The sequence below is a fragment of the Tachyglossus aculeatus genome, chromosome 1 (assembly GCF_015852505.1).
Source record: "Tachyglossus aculeatus isolate mTacAcu1 chromosome 1, mTacAcu1.pri, whole genome shotgun sequence".
Lineage (NCBI taxonomy): Eukaryota > Metazoa > Chordata > Mammalia > Monotremata > Tachyglossidae > Tachyglossus > Tachyglossus aculeatus.
In genome coordinates this window covers 66,664,572-66,689,503 of record NC_052066.1, presented here as the reverse complement: position 1 = coordinate 66,689,503, position 24,932 = coordinate 66,664,572, and the positions used below count along the sequence as shown (strand labels likewise).

Genomic DNA, 24,932 nt, shown 5'->3' with positions numbered 1-24,932 from the left:
GCTAGCTTGGGCGTCCCTTCCGCACCTCTCCGCCCCCCAAACCACCCATGAGTGAAGGTACTAATCAATCAATCAATCAATCGTATTTATTGAGCGCTTACTGTGTGCAGAGCACTGTACTAAGCGCTTGCGAAGTCCAAGTTGGCAACATCTAGAGACGGTCCCTACCCAACAGCGGGCTCACAGTCTAGAAGGGGGAGCCAGACAACAAAACCAAACATATTAACAAAATAAAATAAATAGAATAGATGTGTACAAATAATAGGCTGGGAAGGGTCCAGAGGCAGGCAAGCAGCAGGAAGCAAGCCAGAGGCCTGGATAATCCCCAGATAATTGAGTTGACTCTATTCATTAGCGTTTGTGAGGAAAAACCAACAACAAAAAATTGTATGTGTGTGTTGGGAGTGGAGGGGCCGGGGTTATTTCCCCGGCTTAGATCTGGCCTATTTCAGCCCCTAATCCTGTGCTGGAGTGAGTCTCCTAGTGATTGGGCAACTGTATGGGCAAGAATTATCTTGCAACTGTCAATTAAGAAAAGAATGGTGTAGTGGAGACCGAGGAGCCCGTGACTCATTCCCTGTCATGGTCGATTAACCCCGTGTCTGATGCCCCGGGGAGAGCTCCCAAGCCTCCAGGTTGCCCCCGAGACTCCCGGATTTTTGGGGGGACGCCAGACGAGGGTAGCCAGTGGTGCGTGCGTCCCCCTTTTTCCTACTTCTCTGAATCCCGGGGAGCCCCGAACTTGGAAAACAGCCTGGCCCAGCAGATAGAGCCCGGGCTTGGGAGTCGGAAGAATCAATCAGTCAATCAGTGGTACTTATTGAGCGCTTACTGTGTGCAGAGCACTGTACACTTGGGAAGTACAAGCTGGCAACATATAGAGACGGTCCCTACCCAACAGTGGGCTCGCAGTCTAGAAGGGGGAGACAGACAACAAAACCAAACATAATAACAAAATAAAATAAATAGAATAGATAGGTACAAGTAAAATAAATATTAGGTTGGACACAGTCCCTGTCCCACATGGGGCTCACAGTCTTAATCCCCACTTTACAGATGGAATAACCGAGGCACAGAGAAGTTAAGTGACTTGCCTAAGGTCACACAGCAGACTTGTGACAGAGGTGGGATGAAAACCCAAAACTTCTGACTCCCAAGGCCCACCCTCTTTCCACTAGACCGCGTTTTTAGGATTTTGGGGTCTAACCCCGGCTCCCCCGCTTGTCTGCTGTGTGACCTCCTTCCCCCCCTCCGCCTTACCTCCTTCCCTTCCCCACAGCACCTGTATATATGTTTGTACATATTTATTACTCTATTTCTTTTACTTGTACATATCTATTCTATTTATTTTATTTTGTTAATATGTTTGGTTTTGTTGTCTGCCTCCCCCTTCTAGACTGTGAGCCCACTGTTGGGTAGGGACCGGCTCTATATGTTGCCAACTTGTACTTCCCAAGCGCTTAGTACAGTGCTCTGCACACAGTAAGCGCTCAATAAATACGATTGATTGATTGATTGATTGATTGATACCATTGTTTGATTGTGATGTATTCAGCGTCACCCACCCAGGAGGCTAATGGCAGAGGCGGAACTAGAACCTAGGTCCTCTGAATCTCAGCTCCGTGCTCGGTCCATGGGACTTCCCTGTCTCCTGTTGTTAGGTGCGTTTGTGTGTGTGTCTGCAGGGGGAAGGATGAATTCATTCATTCAATCGTATTTATTGAGCGCTTACTATGTGCAGAGCACTGTACTAAGCGCTTGAGAAGCACAAATCGGCAACATATACTAGAAGGTTCTTTTTAATTTAAAATTAATAGCTCAGTAATTTTAAAACTCTCACAACAGAAGCATCCTCAGTCCTCTTATTAACTCATTTTAATGCAAAAAATAAAATTCTGGCATTATAAGTAGAGCACTTAAGTCTTACTTGAATGAAATGATTCCTGGGCCACCAAAGCTGGGTGCTTTCAATTCTCCTCATTCACAAACACGAAAGTAGAAGTGCATTTCCTGCATCTCCCCCTCGTCCCCCTCTCCATCCCCCCATCTTACCTCCTTCCCTTCCCCACAGCACCTGTATATATGTTTGTACAGATTTATTACTCTGTTTATTTATGTATTTTAATTGTACATATCTATTCTATTGATTTTATTTTGTTAGTATGTTTGGTTTTGTTCTCTGTCTCCCCATTTAAGACTGTGAGCCCACTGTTGGGTAGGGACTGTCTCTATATGTTGCCAACTTGTACTTCCCAAGCGCTTAGTACAGTGCTCTGCACACAGTAAGCGCTCAATAAATACGATTGATGATGATGATTTCCTGCTGGTGATGAATATGTGTTTGCCAGAATACTTTTGGGTGCGGTGGTTGGAGGGAGGTTATGATATGTCATGCGGTGATTGCATGGAGGAAGTCTGGGCGGTAGCAAAGGGGCATTTGTGTGTCCTTAAGTACGTGGGACTATAGTTGCCATTGTGATAATTGGGGTTTTTAGCTAAGTGCTTTCTTGGTGCCAAGCACTGGGGTAGGTACAATACAGTCAGACCGGGCACAGTGCCTATTCCACATTGGGCTCACAGCCCAAGTGGGAGGAAGAACTGGTACTTAATCCCCATTTTACAGATGAGGCAACTGAGCCATAGAGAAGTTGTGACTTGCCCAAGGCCACATAGCAGACAAGTGGCGGAGCCGGGATTTGAGCCAGACCTCAAATGTTGCCAACATTGTATGTTGCCAACTTGTACTTCCCAAGCGCTTAGTCCAGTGCTCTGTACACAGTAAGCGCTCAATAAATACGATTGAATGAATGAATGAAGGAGCCTCCTCACTCCTGGGCCCGTGTTCTTTCCACTAGGCCATGCAGCCCGTCTTTGTGGGCTCTAGTATCTGGGTGTTGATTTGGGCTTTGGAGAGGGGAGAGGGTGTGGTGCATGGAGAAGCACTGTGGCTCAGTGGAAAGAGCCCGGGCTTTGGACTCAGAGGTCATGGGTTCAAATCCTGGCTCCGCCCCTTGTCAGCTGTGTGACTTTGAGCACAGAGAAACGCTCTGTCCAGAAACGCTCTGGGCATATTACTCCCCTCCTCAAAAACCTCCAATGGCTACCAATCAATCTGCGCATCAGGCAGAAACTCCTCACCCTGGGCTTCAAGGCTGTCCATCCCCTCGTCCCCTCCTCCCTCAATCTCCCTTCTCTCCTTCTCCAGCCCAGCCCGCACCCTCCGCTCCTCCGCCGTTAACCTACTCACCGGGCCTCGCTCTCGCCTGTCCCGCCATCGACCCCCGGCCCACGTCCTCCCCTGGGCCTGGAATGACCTCCCTCTGCCCCTCCACCAAGCTCGCTCTCTTCCTCCCTTCAAGGCCCTGCTGAGAGCTCACCTCCTCCAGGAGGCCTTCCCAGACTGAGCCCCTTCCTTCCTCTCCCCCTCGTCCCCCTCTCCATCCCCCCATCTTACCTCCTTCCGTTCCCCGCAGCACCTGTATATATGTATATATGGTTGTACATATTTATTACTCTATTTATTTATTTATTTATTTATTTTACTTGTACATTTCTATCCTATTTATTTTATTTTGTTGGTATGTTTGGTTTTGTTCTCTGTCTCTCCCTTTTAGACTGTGAGCCCACTGTTGGGTAGGGACTGTCTCTATGTGTTGCCAATTTGTACTTCCCAAGCGCTTAGTACAGTGCTCTGCACATAGTAAGCGCTCAATAAATACGATTGATTGATTGATTGATTGATTTGAGCAAGTCACTTCACTTCTCTGGGCCTCAGTTACCTCATCTGGAAAATGGGGATTAACACTGTGAGCCCCACGTGGGACAACCTGATCACCTTGTAACCTCCCCAGCGCTTAGAACAGTGCTATGCACGTAGAAAGCGCTTAACAAATACCATCATTATTATTATTATTGGAATGTGGTTTCCCTCCCCACACTCGTGGAGGAGAAGAGCAACCTTGCTCTCGGGGTTCGCTCGAGCCCCAGCCGCGAATCTGCCCTTCCCTCGGTAACAACAAAAATAATGATAATAATAATAATAATAGTATCCATTAAGCACTTTCTATGTGCCAGACACTATACTAAGCACTGGGGTGGATCCAAGGTCTCAGAGTCTACTGATTTGCAAAGCATTTTCTGTACATTTGTAAGTTGAGTTTAGGCCCCAATTCCAAGCATGTAAAATGAAAACCAGTTCATGCAACCCACCACAGTTAATTTAAAACAAGTATTCAGGTCATGATATGGGAAATACACGTGAGTATTTTGAAAAAGTCCATTTAGTCAGCCTGGATTAAGGGAGTCACTCACTGAGGAGAATACCCCCACTCATGCAGAGGTGGACAGTAGTAGACTAAAGAGAGTAATCGCTTAACAAATACCACAGTTATTATTATTGTTATTCTTAACTTTCCAACCCAGCGTGACTCTTAGGGTGTTGGTGCCCAATGTTAGGGTGCTTTGCTACTCATTAGCCAGAGTGTGAGCCCGTTGTTGGGTAGGGACTGTCTCTATACGTCGCCAACTTGTCCTTCCCAAGCGCTTAGTACAGTGCTTTGCACACAGTAAGCGCTCAATAAATACGACTGAATGAATGAATGAATCCAAGCAGTCGGAGTTGGGCACAGTCCGTGTCCCCACGTGGGGCTCACAGTCTCAGTCCCCATTTTACAGAAGAGGTAACTGAGGCCCAGAGAAGTGAAAGGACTGTGTGAAAGGTCACACAGCAGGCAAGTGGTGGAATCGGGATTAGAATCCTTGACCTTCTGACTCTGAGGCCTGTGCTCTATTCATTCAATTCATTCATTCATTCAATTGTATTTATTGAGCGCTTACTGTGTGCAGAGCACTGTACTAAGCGCTTGGGAAGTACAAGTTGGCAACATATAGAGACAGTCCCTACCCAACAGTGGGTTCACAGTCTAGAAGGGGGAGACAGAGAACAAAACCAAACATATTAACAAAATAAAATAAATAGAATATGTACAAGCACCTGTATATATGTATATATGTTTGTACGTATTTATTACTCTATTTATTTATTTTACTTGTACATATCTATTCTATTTATTTTATTTTGTTAGTATGTTTGGTTTTGTTCTCTGTCTCCCCCTTTTAGACTGTGAGTCCACTATTGGGTAGGGACTGTCTCTATATGTTGCCAGCTTGTACTTCCCAAGCGCTTAGTACAGTGCCCTGCACACAGTAAGCGCTCAATAAATACGATTGATGATGAAGTAAAATAAATAAATAGAGTAATAAATACGTACAAACATATATATAGAGAGAGAGGTGCTGTGGGGAAGGGAAGGAGATGGAGAGGGGGAGAGGATCCAGGCTGGATCATTTAGCTGAGAGGTTTAACTCTCCTGGAAACTAATCTATGTTACATCTCGAAACCCAGATTTGGTAAGGAAGGCCCCCCCCCAGCCCCAGCCAGGTCATTTCCCATCGGATGCGGAATTTTCTTCTCATTTCCCGGGTTTCATCGGGCACCATCCGGCCGGACATCACGGAATACCCAAAGGGCGACGGGCTTCCTTCCGCTGGCCCGTTAACTGTCCCAGTCGACCAACGGTCATTCGCTAGTCTGTAAGCTCGTTGTGGTCAGGGAATGTCTGTTGATTGTTATACTATACTCACCCAAGTGCTTACTACAGTGCTCTGCATGCAATAAGTGCTCAATAAGTACAACCAAATAATAATAATAATAATGATGGCATTTATTAAGCGCTTATTCGCTACGCCATGTTGAGTGCCAGCTCTTTGGCAGCTCCTGGTTCTCTGGCAGCTAGAGAAGTGAAAGGACTTGCCTAAGGTCACACAGCAGGCAAGTGGTGGAATCGGGATTAGAATCCTTGACCTTCTGACTCCAAGGCCGGTGCTCTATTCATTACTCCATGCTCAGTGCCAGCTCTCTGGCAGCTTCTGGGGAAGCTTTGGGGGGCTCCTTCCCTTCAAAGCCTTATTTCCGCACCCTCTCCCCCCTGCTTCAACACCTTCTTGCAGGCCCATCTCCTCCAAGAGGCCTTCCCTGACTAAGCCCGCCTTTCCCTCTCTCCCACTCCCTTCTGCGTCACCCTGACTGGCTCCCTTTTTTCACCCCTGACCCACTTTTCTAGGCCCAGTCATCAACCCAGCTGCTGATCTGAATCGTCCTCTTCCCAGTACCTCTCCCGTGACGCAGGAAGAGGTTGAAGTAATAGTAATAATAATAATGATGGCATTTTATTAAGTGCTTACTATGTGCAAAGCACTGTTCTAAGCGCTGGGGAGGTTACAAAGGGATCAGGTTGTCCCACGGGGGGGCTCGCAGTCTTAATCCCCATTTTACAGATGAGGGAACTGAGGCACAGAGAAGTTAAGTGACTTGCCCAAAGTCACACAGCTGACCATTGGCAGAGCTGGGACCTCTGACTCCAAAGCCCGGGTTCTTTCCATTGACCCACCCTGCTTCTCTCCCCCTTTTAGACTGTGAGTCCACTGTTGGGTAGGGACTGTCTCTATATGTTGCCAACTTGTACTTCCCAAGTGCTTAGTACAGTGCTCTGCACACAGTAAGTGCTCAATAAATGCAATTGATTGATTGATTAATGGATTGATTCTCTGTATTTGAGTGCCCAGTGAGTCTAATGCGCTGTACTAAATGTCTTCCAAGCACAAAACAAGCACATAACACATCAGTCAATGGTATTTATCGGATGCTACTGTTCTAAGTGCTTGGGAGAGTACAGTATAACAAGGAGCCCATAAGAGGCTTTTAATTTGATGAGGGAAACAGTTATCATTATTATTATTGTTAATATTATCATTGTTATTAATAACAGTGGTATTTGTTGAGCACTTACTGTGTGCCAGACACTGTTCTAATTTCTGGGGTGGATCCAAGCAAATCAGGTTGGACACAGTCCCCTGCCCCACATGGAGCTTACAGTCTCAATCCTCATTTTACAAATGAGGTCACTGAGGCACAGAGAAGTGAAGTGACTTGCCCACAGTCATATAGCAGACAAGTGTCGGAGCTTGGATTAGAACCCGTGACCTTCTGATTCCCAGGCCCGGGCTCTATCCACAGAGTAATCAAAATAAATAGTGGAATATACAATTGATTAGACATACATATAGGTACACACTTAAGTCCTGAGGATAAGTATGAATATGGCAAACTGTCTTTCCCTTAGCAGGTCTCTCCATTAAGTTTTAAACTTCTTGAGGGCAGGGACTGTGTTTCTTTCATTGGGCTCGGTACAGAGCTCTGTGTAATGCAAGCATTTAGTAAATACCGTTGACTAACATATTTTTTTGGTTTGAGATTAACTCCAGACAAGAGGAAACCACTTCGGATTACTAAAGGAAATAAGCCTCCATATCTTATGATAGGTTGAGTTGATATTTGCAGACTATGCAAGCTCTAGAAAGATACGGACAATCTACAAAAGTTTCTTAACGAAAACCGGGGGCCAATTCTGACCATATTCCTACCTTTTAAGTGGATCATCCTTAACGACAATTGGAAATTAGTGATTTGAGCAACTGGGAAAGAGCTGGAGAAAACTTTGGAGGGATGATATTGTTTTTGAACTTCTCGTTGCGGTTGACTTAGTATCGTACTTTATCTTTGCAGATGGTAGAAATCCTGTTCCATTGTGCCGATAAAGCTTTGAAGAAGTGCCCGGACCAGGGCAAAATCCAAGTGATGGAGCAACATTTCCAGGTAGAACTTTGTAGATCAATGAATACAGTTGATTAATTGATTGATTGATTGACTGTGAGCCCACTGTTGGGTAGGATCTGTCTCTATATGTTGCCAACTTGTACTTCCCAAGCGCTTAGTACAGTGCTGTGCACACAGTAGGCGCTCAATAAATATGATTGATTGATTGATCGATGGTTCAGTCGGATAGGATTTCAGCTGGGGAAAGGAAGGGCACTTGGTGACATAGGGTTGGGGGTTTCCAGGTAATGGGCCTCTGTCCTCTAGACTGTAAGCTCGTTGTGGGCAGGGAATGCGTCTACCAACGCAGCGTGGCTCGGTGGAAAGAGCACAGGCTTTGGAGTCAGGGGTCCTGGGTTCAAATCCCGGCTCTGTCAATTGTCAGCTGTGTGACTTTGGGCAAGTCACTTCACTTCTCTGTGCCTCAGTGACCTCATCTGTAAAATGGGGATGAAGACTGCGAGCCCCCCGTGGGGCAACTTGATCTCCTTGTAACCTCTCCAGCGCTTAGAACAGTGCTTTGCACATAGTAAGCGCTTTAATAAATGCCATCAAAAAGAAAAATAACCCTCTGTTACATTGTTGTATTCTCCCAAGTGCTTAGTACAGTACTCTGCACACAGTAGGTGCTCAGTGAATACAACTGATTGCCTGAAAGGATTTTTTAATTGATGGTATTTATTAAGCCCTTACTATGCACCAGGCACTGTACTAAGTGCTGGGATAGATACAAGGTGATTGGATTGGACACATACTCTTTCCGACATTGTGTTCACAGTCTTAGTCCCCATTTTGCCGATAAGGTAACTCAGGCCCAGAGAAGTGAAGTGACTTGCCCAAGGTCACACGACACCCAAGGGGCACAGGAGAAGCAGCGTGGCTCAGTGGAAAGAGCACGGGTTTTAGAGTCAGAGGTCATGGGTTCAAATCCCGGCTCTGCCAATCGTCAGCTGTGTGACTTTGGGCAAGTCACTTCACTTCTCTGGGCCTCAGTTACCTCATCTGTAAAATGGGGATGAAGACTGTCAGCCCCCCGTGGGACAACCTGATCACCCTGTAACCTCCCCAGCGCTTAGAACAGTGCTTTGCACATAGTAAGTGCTCAATAAATGCCATTATTATTATTATTATTAAGGGGCAGAAGTGGGATTAGAACCCAGGTCCTTCTGGCTCCCAGAGCCATACTCTATCGATTAGACCACACTGCTTCGAGTGGAAATGGCTTTTTCGCAAGAGGTGTGGAAAGAATGGGGGAAAACCCACCACCCTGTTGATTTTTGGCTAATAAGGTAGCGAGGCCACCTTTGACGTACAGAAGGAGGAGGTTGGGTTTTCCTCCACTGCCCTCAAGGAACATGAAATTCTTGGGAGACGTGTGATAGACACTTGTGGGCCCCCATTGCCTGACGGGCTATTTAGTTGGAGAACTGTCCCCACTCAAGTGATGGCCTCGATAAAATTGCAGTCAGCCTCAGTTTGCAGGGGTGAACTGTGGTGGAGACTGTCGGGAAAAGCTGGAATAAAGATGTTTGTCCAGCAGATGGCATTCCGTCTCCTGGTTTTCCAGCCTCTGTGCCTGAATATTCCCTGGTCCCGAGGGCCTGCTCCATCAGGGAACTCCTCTTTTTCCCTGGAGCCATGTGGAGCCTCTGAGCGTTCTGAACATCCAAAAAGGGTTCGATGAAATGTTCCTCTAAAACTGCCTTTTCCTTCCTTCCTTCCTTCCTTCCTTCATTCAATCGTATTTATTGAGCGCTTACTGGATACAGAGCACTGTACTAAGCGCTCGGGAAGTTCAAGTCGGCAACAGATAGAGATGGTCCCTACCCAACAACGGGTCACAGTCTAGAAGGGGGAGACAGACAACAAAACAAAAAGATCAGCAGCTCACTGTGCCCGTGCCGTTATATAGAGAAGCAGCATGGTCTAGTGGATAGAGCACGGGCTTGGGAGTCAGAAGGTAGTGGGTTCTAATCCTGGCTCTGCCACTTGTCCGCTGTGTGACCTTGGGCAAGTCGCTTCACTTCTCCGGGCCTCAGTTACCTCATTTGTAAAAATGAGGATTGAAACTGTAAGTCCCACCTGGGACAGGGGCTGTGTCCGACCTGATTCGCTTGTATCCACCCTAGCGCTTTGTGCCTGGCACATAGTAAGCACTTATTATTATTATTATTATATATATTATATATATAATATAATATTATTATAATTATAATTATTATTGTTATGTCTGGCACATAGTCAGCTCTTAACAAATACCATAATTATTATTATTGTTCTTGTTATTAGCCTTAGAGAAGCAGAGTGGCTCAGTGGAGAAGAGCACGGGCTTTGGAGTCAGAGGTCATGGGTTCAAATCCCGGCTCCACCACTTGTCAGCTGTGTGACTTTGGGCAAGTCACTTAACTTCTCTGGGCCTAAGTTACCTCATCTGTAAAATGGGGATTGAGACTGTGAGCCCCACGTGGGACAACCTGATCACCTTGTAACCTCCCCAGCGCTTAGAACAGTGCTTTGCACATAGTAAGCACTTAATAAATGCCATCATTATTATTAGCCTTTTTTCCTACATTTCCCTTGGACCCTTAGTGGTTTTTGTTTCCTCCCATCTTTGGTCTGCCCAGCGACTCTAAGCTGGTTACGGGCAGGGAACGTTTCTGCTAAGTCTGTTGTATTGTACGCTCCCAAACACTTCGAACAGTGCTCTGCACATAGTAAGCGCTCAATAAATATCACTGATTGATTTTGGTGTCCATGAAGTCTGAAGACGTGAGTAGGGTCATCAAACTCAATCAGTAGAAGGATCATTTTGGCTGGTAGAGTAACTCTTACCCTGATCCATTTTTCACTTTTAAAATCTGATGAGAATGATGGTTTATATAAGTGCTCCCTACTACTAATAATAATTGTGATATTTGCTAAGCACTTACTGTGTGCCAGGCACTGTACTAAACACTGGGGTGGATATATGTTGCCAACTTGTGCTTCCCAAGCGCTTAGTACAGTGCTCTGCACACAGTAAGCGCTCAATAAATACGATTGAATGAGTGAATGAATACGAGCCAATTGGATTGGACACAGTCCCAGTCCCACATGGGGCTCATGGTCTTGATCCCCATTTTACAGATGAGGTAACTAACACCCAAAGAAGTGAGGTGACCTGCCCAAGGTCACACAGCAGACAAGTGTCAGAGCTGGGATTTGAACCCATGACCTTCTGACTTCCAAGCCTGTGCTCTTATCCACCAAGCCTGTGCTCTATCCACTACGCTGTGCCGAGCACTGTGTTGAGTGTAAAGATAGTCAGATTGGACTGTAGGGCTGGTAGTCTAAGAAGTAGGGAGAAGAGTTATCATAGGCCCATTTTATAGATGAAGAGACTGAGGCCCAGAGAGGTTAAGTGACTACATGCCCAAGGTCACCCCATCAGGCTAGTGGTGGAGCTGGCACAAAAAGCCAGGTCTCTTGAGTCCCAATCCTGGAATCTTTCCACTAGGCCACAATTTTACAGTGATATGACTCCCTCTTTTGAACCCCAAGAGAGATTGTCAGCTGTACGTAGTATGTGCCACCTTTTCTCCAGAGGCTCAGCGTGGATTTTCTCATTTGTCAACACGCCCCTGTGAGGTTGAGATAGAGGAAACTGAGGCACAAAAAACATGGCTTGTCCAGGCCACGCGGCCGATAAAGTGGCAGACCCAGGCCTTCTGTCTTGTAGCCCAGTGCTCTAATTTCATTCATTCAGTCAGTCGTATTTATTGGAGGCCTTCCCAGACTGAGCCCCCCTTCCTCTTCCCCTCCTCCCCCTCTCCATCCCCCCACCTTACCTCATCATCATCATCATCACCATCAATTGTATTTATTGAGCGCTTACTGTGTGCAGAGCACTGTACTAAGCGCTTGGGAAGTACAAGTTGGCAACATATAGAGACAGTCCCTACCCAACAGTGGGCTCATAGTTAAACAGTGGGCTCACAGTCTACCTCCTTCCCTTCCCCACAGCACCTGTATATATGTATATGTGTTTGTACGTATTTATTACTCTATTTATTCATTTATTTTACTTGTACATATTTATTCTATTTATTTTATTCTGTTAATATGTTTTGTTTTGTTCTCTGTCTCCCCCTTCTAGACTGTGAGCCCGCTGTTGGGTAGGGACCGTCTCTATATGTTGCCAACTTGGACTTCCCAAGTGCTTAGTACAGTGCTCTGCACACAGTAAGTGCTCAATAAATAAAATTGAATGAATGAATTAATTAATTCATAAATAATAATAATAATAATTATGGCATTTGTTAAGCGCTTACTATGTGCAAAGCACTGTTCTAAGCGCTGGGGGGGGATACAAGGTGATCAGGTTGTCCCACATGGGACTCACAGTCAATCCCCATTTTCCAGATGAGGGAACTGAGGCTCAGAGAAGTGAAGTGACTTGCCCAAGTTCACACAGTAGACATATGGTGGAGCTGGGATTCGAACCCATGACCTCTGACTCCAAAGCCCGGGCTCTTTCCACTGAGCCACGCTCTTACTGTGTGCCGAGCACTGTACTAAGTGCTTGGGAAGTACAAGTCGGCAACGTATACAGTCCCTACCCAACAACGGGCTCGCAGTCTAGAAGGGGGAGACAGACAACAAAACAAAACATGTAGACAGGTGTCAAAATCATCAGAACAAATAGAATTATGGCTATATGCACAGCATTAACAAAATTAGTAGAATAGTAAATATGTACAAGTGAAATAAATAGAGTAATAAATCTGTACAAATCTATACAAGTGCTGTGGGGAGCAGAAGGAGGTAGGACTGGGGGGGATGGGGAGGAGGAGAGGAAAAAGGGGGCTCAGTCTGGGAAGGCCTCCTGGAGGAGGTGAGCTCTCAGTAGGGCTTTGAAGGGAGGAAGAGAGCTAGCTGGGCGGATGTGCAGAGGGAGGGCATTCCAGGCCAGGGGGAGGAAGTGGGCCGGGGGTCGATGGCGGGATAAGTGAGAACAAGGCCCAGTGAGGAGGTTAGCAGCAGAGGCTTCCAGGGAATGGGAATAAACATGGAATTTGGAAGACCTTGTAACTCATTGTCGTATTTATTGAGCGCTAACTGTATGCAGAGCACTGTTCTAAATGCTTGGAAAGTACAATTCAGAAATACACAATCCCTACCCACACCGGGCTTACAGTCTAGAAGCACCAGGCGTAGAAAAGGGGGCTGAAAATATATATTTGGGTGGACACAAGGAGGGGGGATCTGGGGTTTTGTTTTTTAAGCCTCCAGTTAAGACCTGTGGGTGGCCACGAAATAGCTAGATGAATATCTAGGTCGGAAGGGCATCTTCAAATATTAATGTTACCGGGAGGAGCCTCTGCGATTCCATCAGGTTGCATTTCCCTTGGCTCTGCAGGGATGAGATCTAAATAAACATTCACAATCCAAATGGCCTTAATGGAATTCACCGTCACCCCCTCCATGTACCTAAGACACTTTTATGCATGTCTTCTCCCAATGCCCTCCTGCTCTGGTTTTCTTAGAATTTCAGCCTAAAGTACAAATATCAGCAGTCAGTTGGCTCAAATTTTGTCCGAAACAAAATTCTTGACTCTTATGTACCATCAACATCTTTCTTTTATATTCCAGTGAAAAATTTGTCTTTGCTTGTAACTGCCCTAATCTTGGATTCCTAGATAAAGCCTCCAAGGCTTCTTTTTTTCTGTAATTCTGGATTAGTCTTGTGGGATTAAGTCCTGTTCTGCCTTTCCTACAACCAGTCCCAAGGCCAGAATAATAATAATAATAATAATAATAGCAGTTATTAAGTGCCTACTATGTGCAAAGCACTGTTCTAAGCACCGGGGAGGTTACAAGGTGGTAAGGTTGTCCCACGGGGGGCTCACAGTCTTAATCCCCATTTTACAGATGAGGGAACTGAGGCCCAGAGAAGTTAAGTGACTTGCCCAAAGTCACACAGCTGACAAGTGGCAGAGCCGGGATTTGAACCCATGACCTCTGACTCCAAAGCCCGGGCTCTTTCCACTGAGCCACGCTGCAGAAGAGAATCAATCAATCGATCAGTGGTATTTGTTGAGCCCTTTTTTTTTTTCAGTGGCATTTGCCAAGCGCCTACCACGTGCCAGACCCTGGCGTGGATACAAGCAAATCAGGTTGGACACAGTCCCTGTCCCACATGGGCTCACAGTCTCAATCTCCATTTTGCAGATGAGGCAACTGAGGCCCAGAGAAGTGAAGTGACTTGCCCAAGGTCACACAGGAGACAAGTGTCAGAGCCGGGTCTAAAACCCAGATAGTTCTAATTCCCAGACCCATGCTCTATCCAGTAGGCTGCACTGCTATAATTCTATTCTGATGGTATTGACACCTATCTACTTGTTTTGTTTTGTTGTCTGTCCCCCCTTTCTAGACTGTGAGCCTATTGTTGGGTAGGGGCCGTCTCTATATGGTGCCAATTTGTACTTACCAAGCGCTTAGTAATAATAATAATAATAATAATAATAATAATAATAATAATAATGGCATTTATTAAGCACTTACTATGTGCAAAGCACTGTTCTAAGCACAGGGGAGGTTACAGGGTGGTCAGGTTGTCCCACGGGGGCTCACAGTCTTCTTCCCCATTTTACATATGAGGTAACTGAGGCACAGAGAAGTTAAGTGACTTGCCCAAAGTCACACAGCTGACAATTGGTGGAGCCGGGATTTGAACCCATGACCTCTGACTCCAAAGCCCGGGCTCTTTCCACTGAGCCACGCTGCTTCTCAGTGCTCTGCACACAGTAAGCGCTCATTAAATATATGTATATATGTAAATATATGTATTTATATGTAAAAAATATATACCTGTATATATGCATATATGTTTGTACATATTTATTACTCTATTTATTTATTTATTTTATTTGTACATATCTATTCTATTTATTTTATTTTGTTAGTATGTTTGGTTTTGTTCTCTGTCTCCCCCTTTTAGACTGTGAGCCCACTGTTGGGTAGGGACTGTCTCTATTTGTTGCCAATTTGTACTTCCCAAGCGCTTAGTACAGTGCTCTGCACATAGTAAGCGCTCAATAAATACGATTGGTGATGAGTAAATATGATTGAATGAATGAATGCTCCTCCAGAGCACTGTACTTAGCGCTTGGGGCAGCACAAACCTTCATTCTTCTCCCGTCATGCAATTGCATATGTGTTTCGGTGCTTTGGCATGATGACCCCTGCAAGATTTCCCACTGACCTCCACGGGGGCAAGATCTCTAGGGGTTTTCTTTCAACTTCTAGATTAGGTGAAGTTCAGTGTTCCACCCCCCGTCTCCCGTTTAAGCAGCCCAGAAAAAGTAAAACGCAGTCATCTACCTGAAACTACGAAATGGCTGCTGCCCAATAATAATAGTAATAATAATTATGTTTTTGGTTAAGTGCTCGCTATGTGCCAGACACTGTATTAAGCGCTGGGGTAAATACAAGCAAATCAGGTTGGACCCAGTCCCTGTCCCATGTGGGGCTCACAGTCTCATTTGCAGATAAGGTAACTGAGGCCCAGAGAAGTGAAGTGACTTGGCCAAGGTCACCCAGCAGACAAGTGGCAGAACTGGGATTCGAACCCATGACCTTCCGACTTCCAGGCTCGGGCTGTAGCCACTATGCTTAGGTTTAGAGAAAATGTTGACAGCCCCGTGGGACTGAATGAAACCTCCCCTGTCATCATCAATCGTATTTATTGAGCGCTTACTGTGTGCAGAGCACTGTACTAAGCGCTTGGGAAGTACAAATTGGCAACATATAGAGACAGTCCCTACCCCACAGTGGGCTCATAGTGTGCTGCTAGTATGTCTTTTGACAGGATTATGCCACTGACGTTTTTTCGTTATGATTCCTCCCCAGGATATGGTGCCTGTCATAGTTGATTATTGCCTTCTCCTTCAGCGCAAGTAAGTGAGACCCCCTCCTCAATGCATTGCCTTTCAGCTTCGTTCCTTCGTATCTTGCTGGTATGCAATTTACTGCTGTGAAATCGACTTGATTGAGTGTCTTTTTTTTCCTCTTTGAATTCATTAAATTTTTTTTATTTCAGTAATAATTTTCCGGTCTATTCAGCTAATGCAAATAATGGTCCAGAATAGGAATAAGTAGCCTTCAGTAAAAAAACTCAAAAAACCCACTGTGTGTCCCCCCCCACCCACCTTAACCCCAGCTTAAAAATGCAGGTATTTGATCCAGACACTCTTTAGCAATTCATTCATTCAGTCAGTCATTCAATCGTATTTATTGAGCGCTTATTGTGTGCAGAGCACTGTACTAAGTGCTTGGGAAGTACAAGTCGGTTACATATAGAGACGGTCCCTACTCAACGACGGGCTCACAGTCTAGGAGGTGAGCGTCCCAAACAGTCAGATCTGCTTAGGATCGTGCTAAGCAGCTAGAAAATGTATATATGGGTTTAAAATGAAAGAGAAAACTTTGTTGGAGAAGTGTGTGTGTGTGTGTGTGTGTGTGTGTTTGTGTGTTTTCCCTGAGAGGTAGGGAAGAGATAATCCCTCTTGGTTTTATCTCATCTGTTCAAATGAATCCCTGGTTTTCAGGGCTTTGTCCGGCTTAAAGGTATAATTGAACACACGCTCCTTACCTTTTCGTATAGACTTATCAACTCCAAATTCATTGCACACGAAACTGATACTCGGTGATAGGGGGCGAAGATTGAGTTTGGCAAGTCTCCTCTGCCTCCTCTCCCTGCAAAACTCAAGTCATTTTCCTGTACTTTCAGTACCTTGAATGCAAATCAGTTTCCCCTGGATAGACATTCGGCTGCTAGGAGAAAACAGGAATAAAGATAGGGCTCCCACAGCTCTATCAAGTTGGGAGAAGGCATAGGTTACCGAGGTCATTCTAACCATTCATTCATTGTCATATTATTGAACACTAAATGTGTGCCGAGCACTGTACTAAACACTCGGGAGAGTACAATAGAATAAACAGATTCCCTGCCCTCGAGCTTAGGGTAGAGACAAGGTGATCCATTCGGACACAGTCCCTCTCCCATGTGGGGCTTATAGTCCAAGGGGAATAGTAAAAATAATAATAATAATTGTAGTATTTGCTAAGTGCTTACTCCTCTTCCCCTCCCCACAGCACCTGCATATCATCATCATCATCATCATCAATCATATTTATTGAGTGCTTACTGTGTGCAGAGCACTGTACTAAGCGCTTGGGAAGTACAAATTGGCAACATATAGAGACAGTCCCTACCCAACAGTGGGCTCGCAGTCTAAAAGGGGGAGACAAAACCAAACATACTAACAAAATAAAATAAATAGAATAGATATGTACAAGTAAAATAAATAAATAAATAAATAAATAAATAAATAAATAGAGTCATAAATATGTACAAACATATATACATATATACAGGTGTATATATATATGTATATATATTTGTACAGATTTATTACTCTATTTTACTTGTACATATTTACTATTTATTTTGTTAATGATGTACATCTAGCTGTAATTCTATTTGTTCTGACGATTTTGACCCCTGTCTACATGTTTTGTTTTGTTGTCTGTCTCCCCCTTCTAGACTGTGAGCCCATTGTTGGGTAGGGACCATCCCTATCTGTTACCGACTTGTACTTCTCAAGTGCTTAGTACAGTGCTCTGCACACAGTAAGCACTCAATAGATACGACTGAATGAATGTATGCCAGGCACTGTACTAAATGCTGGGGTAGATAGAAGCGAATCGAGTTGGACACGGTCCCTGTCCCACATGGGGCGAACAGTCTCAATCCCCATATGGAAGAACAGGTATTGAAATGCCATTTTACAGAGGAAATGGAGGCACAGACTATTTAAATGGCTTGCCTCGGGTTGCACAGCAGAGTGGCAAAGGCAGGATTAGAATCCGTGCCACTTAGCGTAGGATCGAGGTGGCCCTGGACACTGAGGCATCGTCTTCCAGTGTTGGGCCCCAGAAGTTGCAGAGGGCTTCATTAGGCGTTATCCATACAGAAGCAGCATGAGAAGCAGCATGTCTCAGTGGAAAGAGCATGCGCTTTGGAGTCAGAGGTCATGGGTTCAAACCCCAGCTCCGCCAATTGTCAGCTGTGTGACTTTGGGCAAGTCACTTAACTTCTTTGTGCCTCAGTTACCTCATCTGTAAAATGGGGATTAAGACTGTGAGCCCCTTCGAGGGACAACTTGATCCCCTTATAACCCCCCCCCAGTGCTTAGAACAGTGCTTTGCACATAGTAAGAACTTAATAAATGCCATTATTATTATTATTATTATAAGCAGCGTGGCTCACAACGTATACCATCATTATATTGAGAAGCAGCATGGCTCAATGGCTTGGGAGTCAGAGGTCATGGGTTCTAATCCCGGCTCTGCCACTTATTAGCTGTGTGACTTTGGGCAACTCACTTCACTTCTCTGGGCCTCAGTTCCCTCATCTGTAAAATGGGGATTAAGATTGTGAGCCCCATGTGGGACAACCTGATTACCTTGTAATCTCCCCCAGCACTTAGCACTTTGCACATAGTAAGCGCTTAACAAATACCACAATTATTATTATTATTATTCTAATCCTGGTTCTGCCACTTGTCTGCCTTGTGACCTTGGGCATGTCACTTCACTTCTCTGTGCCTGTTACCTCATCTGTAAAATGGGGATTAAGACTGTGAGCCCCACGTGGGACAACCTGATCACCTTGAATCCCCCCCAGTGCTTAGAACAGCGCTTTGTACGTAGTAAGCGCTTAACACATACCAAGATTATTATTATTAAGGAGGGAATTACAGTTGGGAAGAGGGAGAAGTCAATTAATCAATGGTATGTATTGAGCACATAGTAAGCGCTTAACATATACCACAATTAGTAGTTTTTTATTATTTCCCTGGGACTATGGGCAGAGCCCTATATTGTACTCTGTACTAAATGCTTGGGAAAGAATAATAATAATAAGTGAGGTATTTGTTAAGCACTTACTATGTGCCAGGCACTGTACTAAGCACTGGGGTGGATCCAAGCAAGTCGTGTTGGACACTGTCCCTGTCCCTCGAAGGGCTCACAGTCTCAATCCCCATTTTACAGACAAGGTAACTGAGGCCCAATAAAGTGACTTGCCCAAGGTCACAAAGCAGACGAGTGGCAAAACTGGGATTAGATCCCATGACCTCCCAACTCCCAATCCCGTGTTCTATTACTTCTCAATTATAATAATGATACTAGTAATAATTATGGTATTTATTAAGCGCTTACTATGTGCCAAAGCACTGTTCTAAGCACTGGGGTAGGTACAAGGTTATCAGGCTGTCCCACGTGGGTCTCACAGTTTTCATCCCCATTTTACAGATGAGGTAACTGAGGCCCAGAGAAGTGAAGTGACTTGCCCCAAGTCACACAGCTAGATAAGTGGCGGAGCCGGGATTAGAACCCACGACCACTGACTCCCGAGCCCGTGCTCTTAATACAGTAGAATTTTCTAGTTTGTGGTCTAGATGGGGAGCTAGACTTTGAATATAAATGTATAATTTAAAGTTATGCACAAAAGTGCTGTGGGGTTGGGGATGGGGCAGATAGCCCATGTCCAAAAGTCACAGATCCAAGTGCAGAAACATCGCAGAACGAAGAAAGAGCCAGGCGGGAGGAAGAAGTCTTCACCGGGGAATAGTAATAATAATAATAATTACGGTATTTGTTAAGCTTTTACTATGTGCCAGGCACTGTACTGAGCACGGAGGTGGATACAAGCAAATCAGGTTGGATTCGCAGCCCCTTGTCCCACTTGGGACTCACAGTCTCAATCCCCATTTTACAAATGAGGTAACTGAGGCCCAGAGAAGTGATTTGGCCCAGGTCTCACAGCAGACAAGTGGCAGAGCGCGTGACCTTCTTACTCCCAAGCCCATGGTCTGTGCCATGAGGCCTCTTGGAGGAGATGTGACCTTAATAATGCTTCGAAGGTGGAGATAGTGAGAGCGGAGAGAAACACTCTAAGGATTTAGCCTTGATTATTCATTCATTTATTCATCCAGTCGTATTTATTGAGCGCTTACTGCGTGCAGAGCACTGAACTCAGCGCTTGGGAAGTACAAGTCGGCAACATATAGAGACGGTCCCTACCCAACAGCGGGCTCACAGTCTAGAAGGGGGAGACAGACAACAAAACATGATTAGTGGACCAGAGGTTCCTTTTGATGGTACTGTCCCCATCTTGATTTTGTACCGGCATCCCAAGACATCCTCGGAAAACAGCAAACCGTCACTTTTATTTTTGCCCCGGAATTTGGGGCAGGAGAAGGCCCATCACCGCATTCTCCCATGGAGTGGTTGTCCCTGCCTCTGGCAGGCAGAGAAAAGCGAAGGCGATTTTTGAAAAGGGCATATAACTGGGGCCCGGAGAGCGTACAAGGGACCCTGGACTTTTTCTCTTCATCTCCCTGGCTTCCAAAGTGTCGGCTTGGCAAGGGGAGGGGTCCTTGAGATTGAATGTTGGCCAGAAAAAATCTGGGGCTGGGGAGTGGGTATCCAAAGACTCTACAAGCCACCACCAAGCAGAGGGGCTTAGGAAATATTCAGAGGAGGCCCCCCGAGGAAGAGAACGAAAATGGTAAACAGCAATTTTCAAGTCGGTATTTCCAGTAAACAAAGTCAGAGGCCTGGGGAACGGGACCTAAATATAGAAACATAAGTGCTAAAACTGATTGGGTCTGGCAGACGCACTCAAGAGTGATTTTTTTAAAAACGTCTCTGAAATGGTCGTCTTTTAAGGTAGACCCACATGTTTGACTTCTTTGCTCATTCCGCCTCCTTTCTTCTCCCTCATTGCCGCCTTTTTCCGGCCAAAGAAAGAAATGTGCAGTTTTGCTGTTAATCTTGCTCAGCAGTGTGTGCTTTTGTTCACCATCATGTTGCCCTATTTAGTTGGCCGTTATGTTCTGTTGATTGAATTTTTAGTGTTCTTTTTCATTTCCCTCCCCAGGGCTTTTGTTGTGCACTAAAGTACTTAATTATCCCCCTTAGCACAAGGCCTTCACAGCCTCTTATATAGTGCAAGGGCTAGCTGACCTGACATTTTCTGTATAATTCACTGGATTCAATTAGTGATTCTCCCCCCCCCCCTTTTTTTTTCTTTCATTAAGGCTTCATTAAACTTCCAGATCCTTATCCAACTAGGATACACTGGCCTTTTAAATGGGTTGAGGATATACCGATTTTTACAAATGCAATGGAAAGGACTCTATTAGCCCTGAAAAGAGGAGGGGAAAAAAGGCAGCCTAAAAGATATATTTGGGCATTAAAAGAAAAATAAATGGATTTCTTCCCCTTTGCTTCGGGGTATTGATCCTTTCATTTATTCATGTGGTTACTGCTTTCCTGCTAACAAAGAATGTTCTGTATCACTGCAGCTATTATCATGAATTTTATTTACTTATTCAGCTTGTCCATTGTTTTCGGCCAACCCAGCTCAAAGCAATAGTAGTCAGAGCCTGGTGGAACTGATCAGGCAAGGCAGTGAGGAAGGAGAAGAGGTTTTGTTGGGGCAGCATTATAATTCATTAATTCGTTCATTCAACCGTATTTCTTGGGTGCTTACTGTGTGCAGAACACTGTACTAAGCGCTTGGGAGAGTACAGTACAACAACAATTAGACACATTCCCTGCCCACAGTAATAATAATAATAATGGCATTTATTAAGCACTCACTATGTGCAAAGCACTGTTCTAAGCGCCGAGAAGGTTACAAGGTGATCAGGTTGCCCCTTGTGGGGCTCACAGTCTTAATCCCCATTTTACAGATGAGGTAACTGAGGCACAGAGAAGTGAAGTGACTTGCCCAAAGTCACACAGCTGAAAATTGGTGGAGCTGGGATTTGAACCCATGACCTCGGACTCCAAAGCCCGGGCTCTTTCCACTGAGCCATGCTGCATCTCTGTGCAGCATGCAGTAAGCTCACAGTCTACAGTGAGTGCATTGAGAAGCAGCGTGGCTCAGTGGAAAGAGCCCAGGCTTTGGAGTCAGAGGTCATGGGTTCAAATCTCGGCTTGGCCAATTGTCAGCTGTGTGACTTTGGGCAAGTCACTTAACTTCTCCGTGCCTCAGTTACCTCATCTGTAAAATGGGGAATAAGACTGTGAGCCCCCCGTGGGACAAACTTGAAACCTTGAAACCTCCCCAGTGCTTAGAACAGTGCTTTGCACATAGTAAGCGCTTAATAAATGCCATCATTTTTATTAAATAAATGACAGGTGTGTACAGAAGTACTTTGTGGGGCTGTGAAGGGGGAAGACAAAGGGGAGCGAGTCAGGGTGACATAGAAGGGAGTGGGAGAAGAGAAAAGTGGGGGCTTAATCAGGGAAGGCCTCCTGGAGGAGATGTGCCTTCAATTAGGCTTTGAAGTAGGAGAGTGTGCTTGTCTGGCAGATTTGAGGAGGGGAGGGCATTCTGGGCCAGAGGCAGGACGTGGGTGAGGAGTCCACTCTTTTTTTTTCTTCCTAATTTATTCTCCTCTCTTTTCTTTTCCCCTATTACTAGAAATTATTCATATATTATCCAATCAATCGTATTTGTTGAGCGCTTACTGTGTGCAGAGCACTGTACTAAGTGCTTGGGAAGTACAAGTTGGCAACATATAGAGACAGTCTCTACCCAACAGTGGGCTCACAGTCTAGAAGGGGGAGACAGAGAACAAAACCAAACATATTAACAAAATAAAATAAATAGAATAGATATGTACAAGTAAAATAAATAAATAAATAGAGTAATAAATATGTACAAACATATATACATATATACAGGTGCTGTGGGGAAGGGAAGGAGGTAAGATGGGGGGATAGAGAGGGGGGCGAGGGGAAGAGGAAGGAGGGGGCTCAGTGTGGGAAGGCCTCCTGGAGGAGGTGAGCTCTCAGGGCCTTGAAGGGAGAAAGAGAGCTAGGCGGATGGGCAGAGGGAGGGCATTCCAGGCCCGGGGGAGGACGTGGGCTGGGGGTCGACGGCGGGAGAGGCGAGAACGAGACACGGTGAGGTGATTAGCGTCAGAGGAGCAGAGGGTGCAGGCTGGGCTGGAGAAGGACAGAAGGGAGGTGAGGTAGGAGGGGGCGAGGGGATGGACAGCCTTGAAGCCGAGGGTGAGGAGTTTCTGCCTGATGCGCAGATTGATGGGTAGCCACTGGAGATTTTTGAGGAGGGGAGTAACATGCCCAGAGCGTTTCTGCACACAAACGATCCAGGCAGTGGCGTGAAGTATGGATTGAAGTGGGGAGAGACAGGAGGATGGGAGATCGAAGAGGAGGCTGATGCAGTAGTCCAGACGGGATAGGATGAGAGCTTGAACGAGCAGGGTAGTGGTTTGAATGGAGAGGAAAGGGCGGAGCTTGGCAGTGTTGCAGAGCTGAGACCGGCAGGTTTTGGTGACGGTTTGGATGTGAGGGGTGAACGAGAGAGCGGAGTCGAGGATGACACTAAGGTTGCGGGCTTGTGAGACGGGAAGGATGGTAGTGCCGTCAACAGCGATGGGAAAGTCAGGGAGAGGACAAGGTTTGGGAGGGAAGACAAGGAGTTCAGTCTTGGATATGTTGAGTTTGAGGTGGCGGGCAGACATCCAGATGGAGATGTCCTGAAGGCAGGAGGAGATGCGAGCCTGTAGAGAGGGGGAGAGAGCAGGGGCAGAGATGGAGATTTGGGTGTCATCAGCGTAGAGATGATAGTTGAAGCCCTGGGAGCGAATGAGGTCACCAAGGGAGAGAGTGTAGATCGAGAACAGAAAGGGACCAAGAACTGAACCTTGGGGAACCCCCACAGTAAGGGGATGGGAAGGGGAGGAGGAGCCTGCAAAAGAGACTGAGAATGAACGACCGGAGAGCTAAGAGGAGAACCAGGAGAGGACGGAGTCTGTGAAGCCAAGGTCGGATAGCGTGTTGAGAAGAAGGGGGTGGTCCACAGGGTCGAAGGCAGCTGAGAGGTCGAGGAGGATTAGGATAGAGTATGAGCCGTTGGATTTGGCAAGCAGGAGGTCATTGGTGACCTTTGAGAGGGCAGTTTCCGTGGAATGTAGGGGACGGAAGCCAGACTGAAGGGGGTTGAGGAGAGATAATTCTCCCCTTTTAATCTGTTGTCTGTCTCCCCCTTCTAGACTGTGAGCCCGTTGTTGGGTAGGGATTGTCTCTATCTGTTGCCAAAGTGTACTTTCCAAGCGCTTAGTCCAGTGCTGTGCGCACAGTAAGCGCTCAATAAATACGACTGAATGAATGAAGGGATCGGTGGTGAGACAGGCAAGGTGAAGGCACAGTGAGAAGGTTAGGATTAGAGGAGTGAGTGGCTGCCCCGCTGTCCCTTCCTCTCACAGTTTCCTTCCAGCTTCCACCCCCCATCCATGATAATAACCGTGGTATTTGTTACCATGTGCCAGACACTGTGCTACGTGCTGTGGTAGAGGCAAGATAAGTAGAACCGTCACAGGCCCTTTCGCACATGGGGCTCGCAGTCTAAGGGAAGGGAAGTTCGGGTTTCTTCTCCCCATTGTTACAGAATTGGAAACTGAAGCACCGAGAAGTAAAGTGACTTGTCCATGATCACACAGCAGGCAGGTGGCAGAGATGGGTTAGAACCCAATGGAAAAAACATGACCTGAAAAAAAATATATATATATATTTATATAATGGCATTTATTAAGCGCTTAATATGTGCAAAGCACTGTACTAAGCGCTGAATTCTAATCCTAGCTCCACCACTTGCCTACTGGGTGAGTTTGAGCAAGTTAATAATAATGATGGTATTTGTTAAGCGCTTACTATGTGCAAAGCACTGTTCTAAGCGCTGAGGGGAATACGAGGTGATCAGGTTGTCCCACGGGGGGCTCACAGTCTTAATCCCCATTTTACAGATGAGGGAACTGGGGCTCAGAGAAGTTAAGTGACTTGCCCAAGGTCACACAGGAGACATGTGGCGGGGCGGGAATTCAAACCCATGACCCGTGCTCTTTCCACTGAGCCATGCTGCTTTTCTGACTTTTCCATGAAATGGACTTTAAATATCTGTTCTCCCTCCTGCTGAGACTCTGAGCCCCATGTGGGACAGGGACCATGTCCAGTCTGATTATCTTGTATAAATCCTACATTTAGTACAAGCACTTCACAATTACTGTTATTTTTAGTCTTCTTACTCCCAAGCCTGTGTTCTCTCCAGGAGGCCACAAGTTTCTCCCCACCCTGC

General features: G+C 45.8%; 1 protein-coding gene across 3 annotated transcripts in view; it reads left to right on the top strand.

Moving 5' to 3' along the window:
* Window positions 1-24,932, top strand: part of VPS8 (VPS8 subunit of CORVET complex) — a 367,622-nt gene that overhangs the window by 116,274 nt on the left and 226,416 nt on the right. For all 3 annotated transcript variants that reach the window (XM_038743776.1, XM_038743795.1, XM_038743785.1), the window contains 2 exons: window positions 7,625-7,714; window positions 15,605-15,651. In XM_038743776.1, the coding sequence (XP_038599704.1) occupies window positions 7,625-7,714; window positions 15,605-15,651 (137 nt within the window). The remainder of the gene's footprint in view (window positions 1-7,624; window positions 7,715-15,604; window positions 15,652-24,932) is intronic.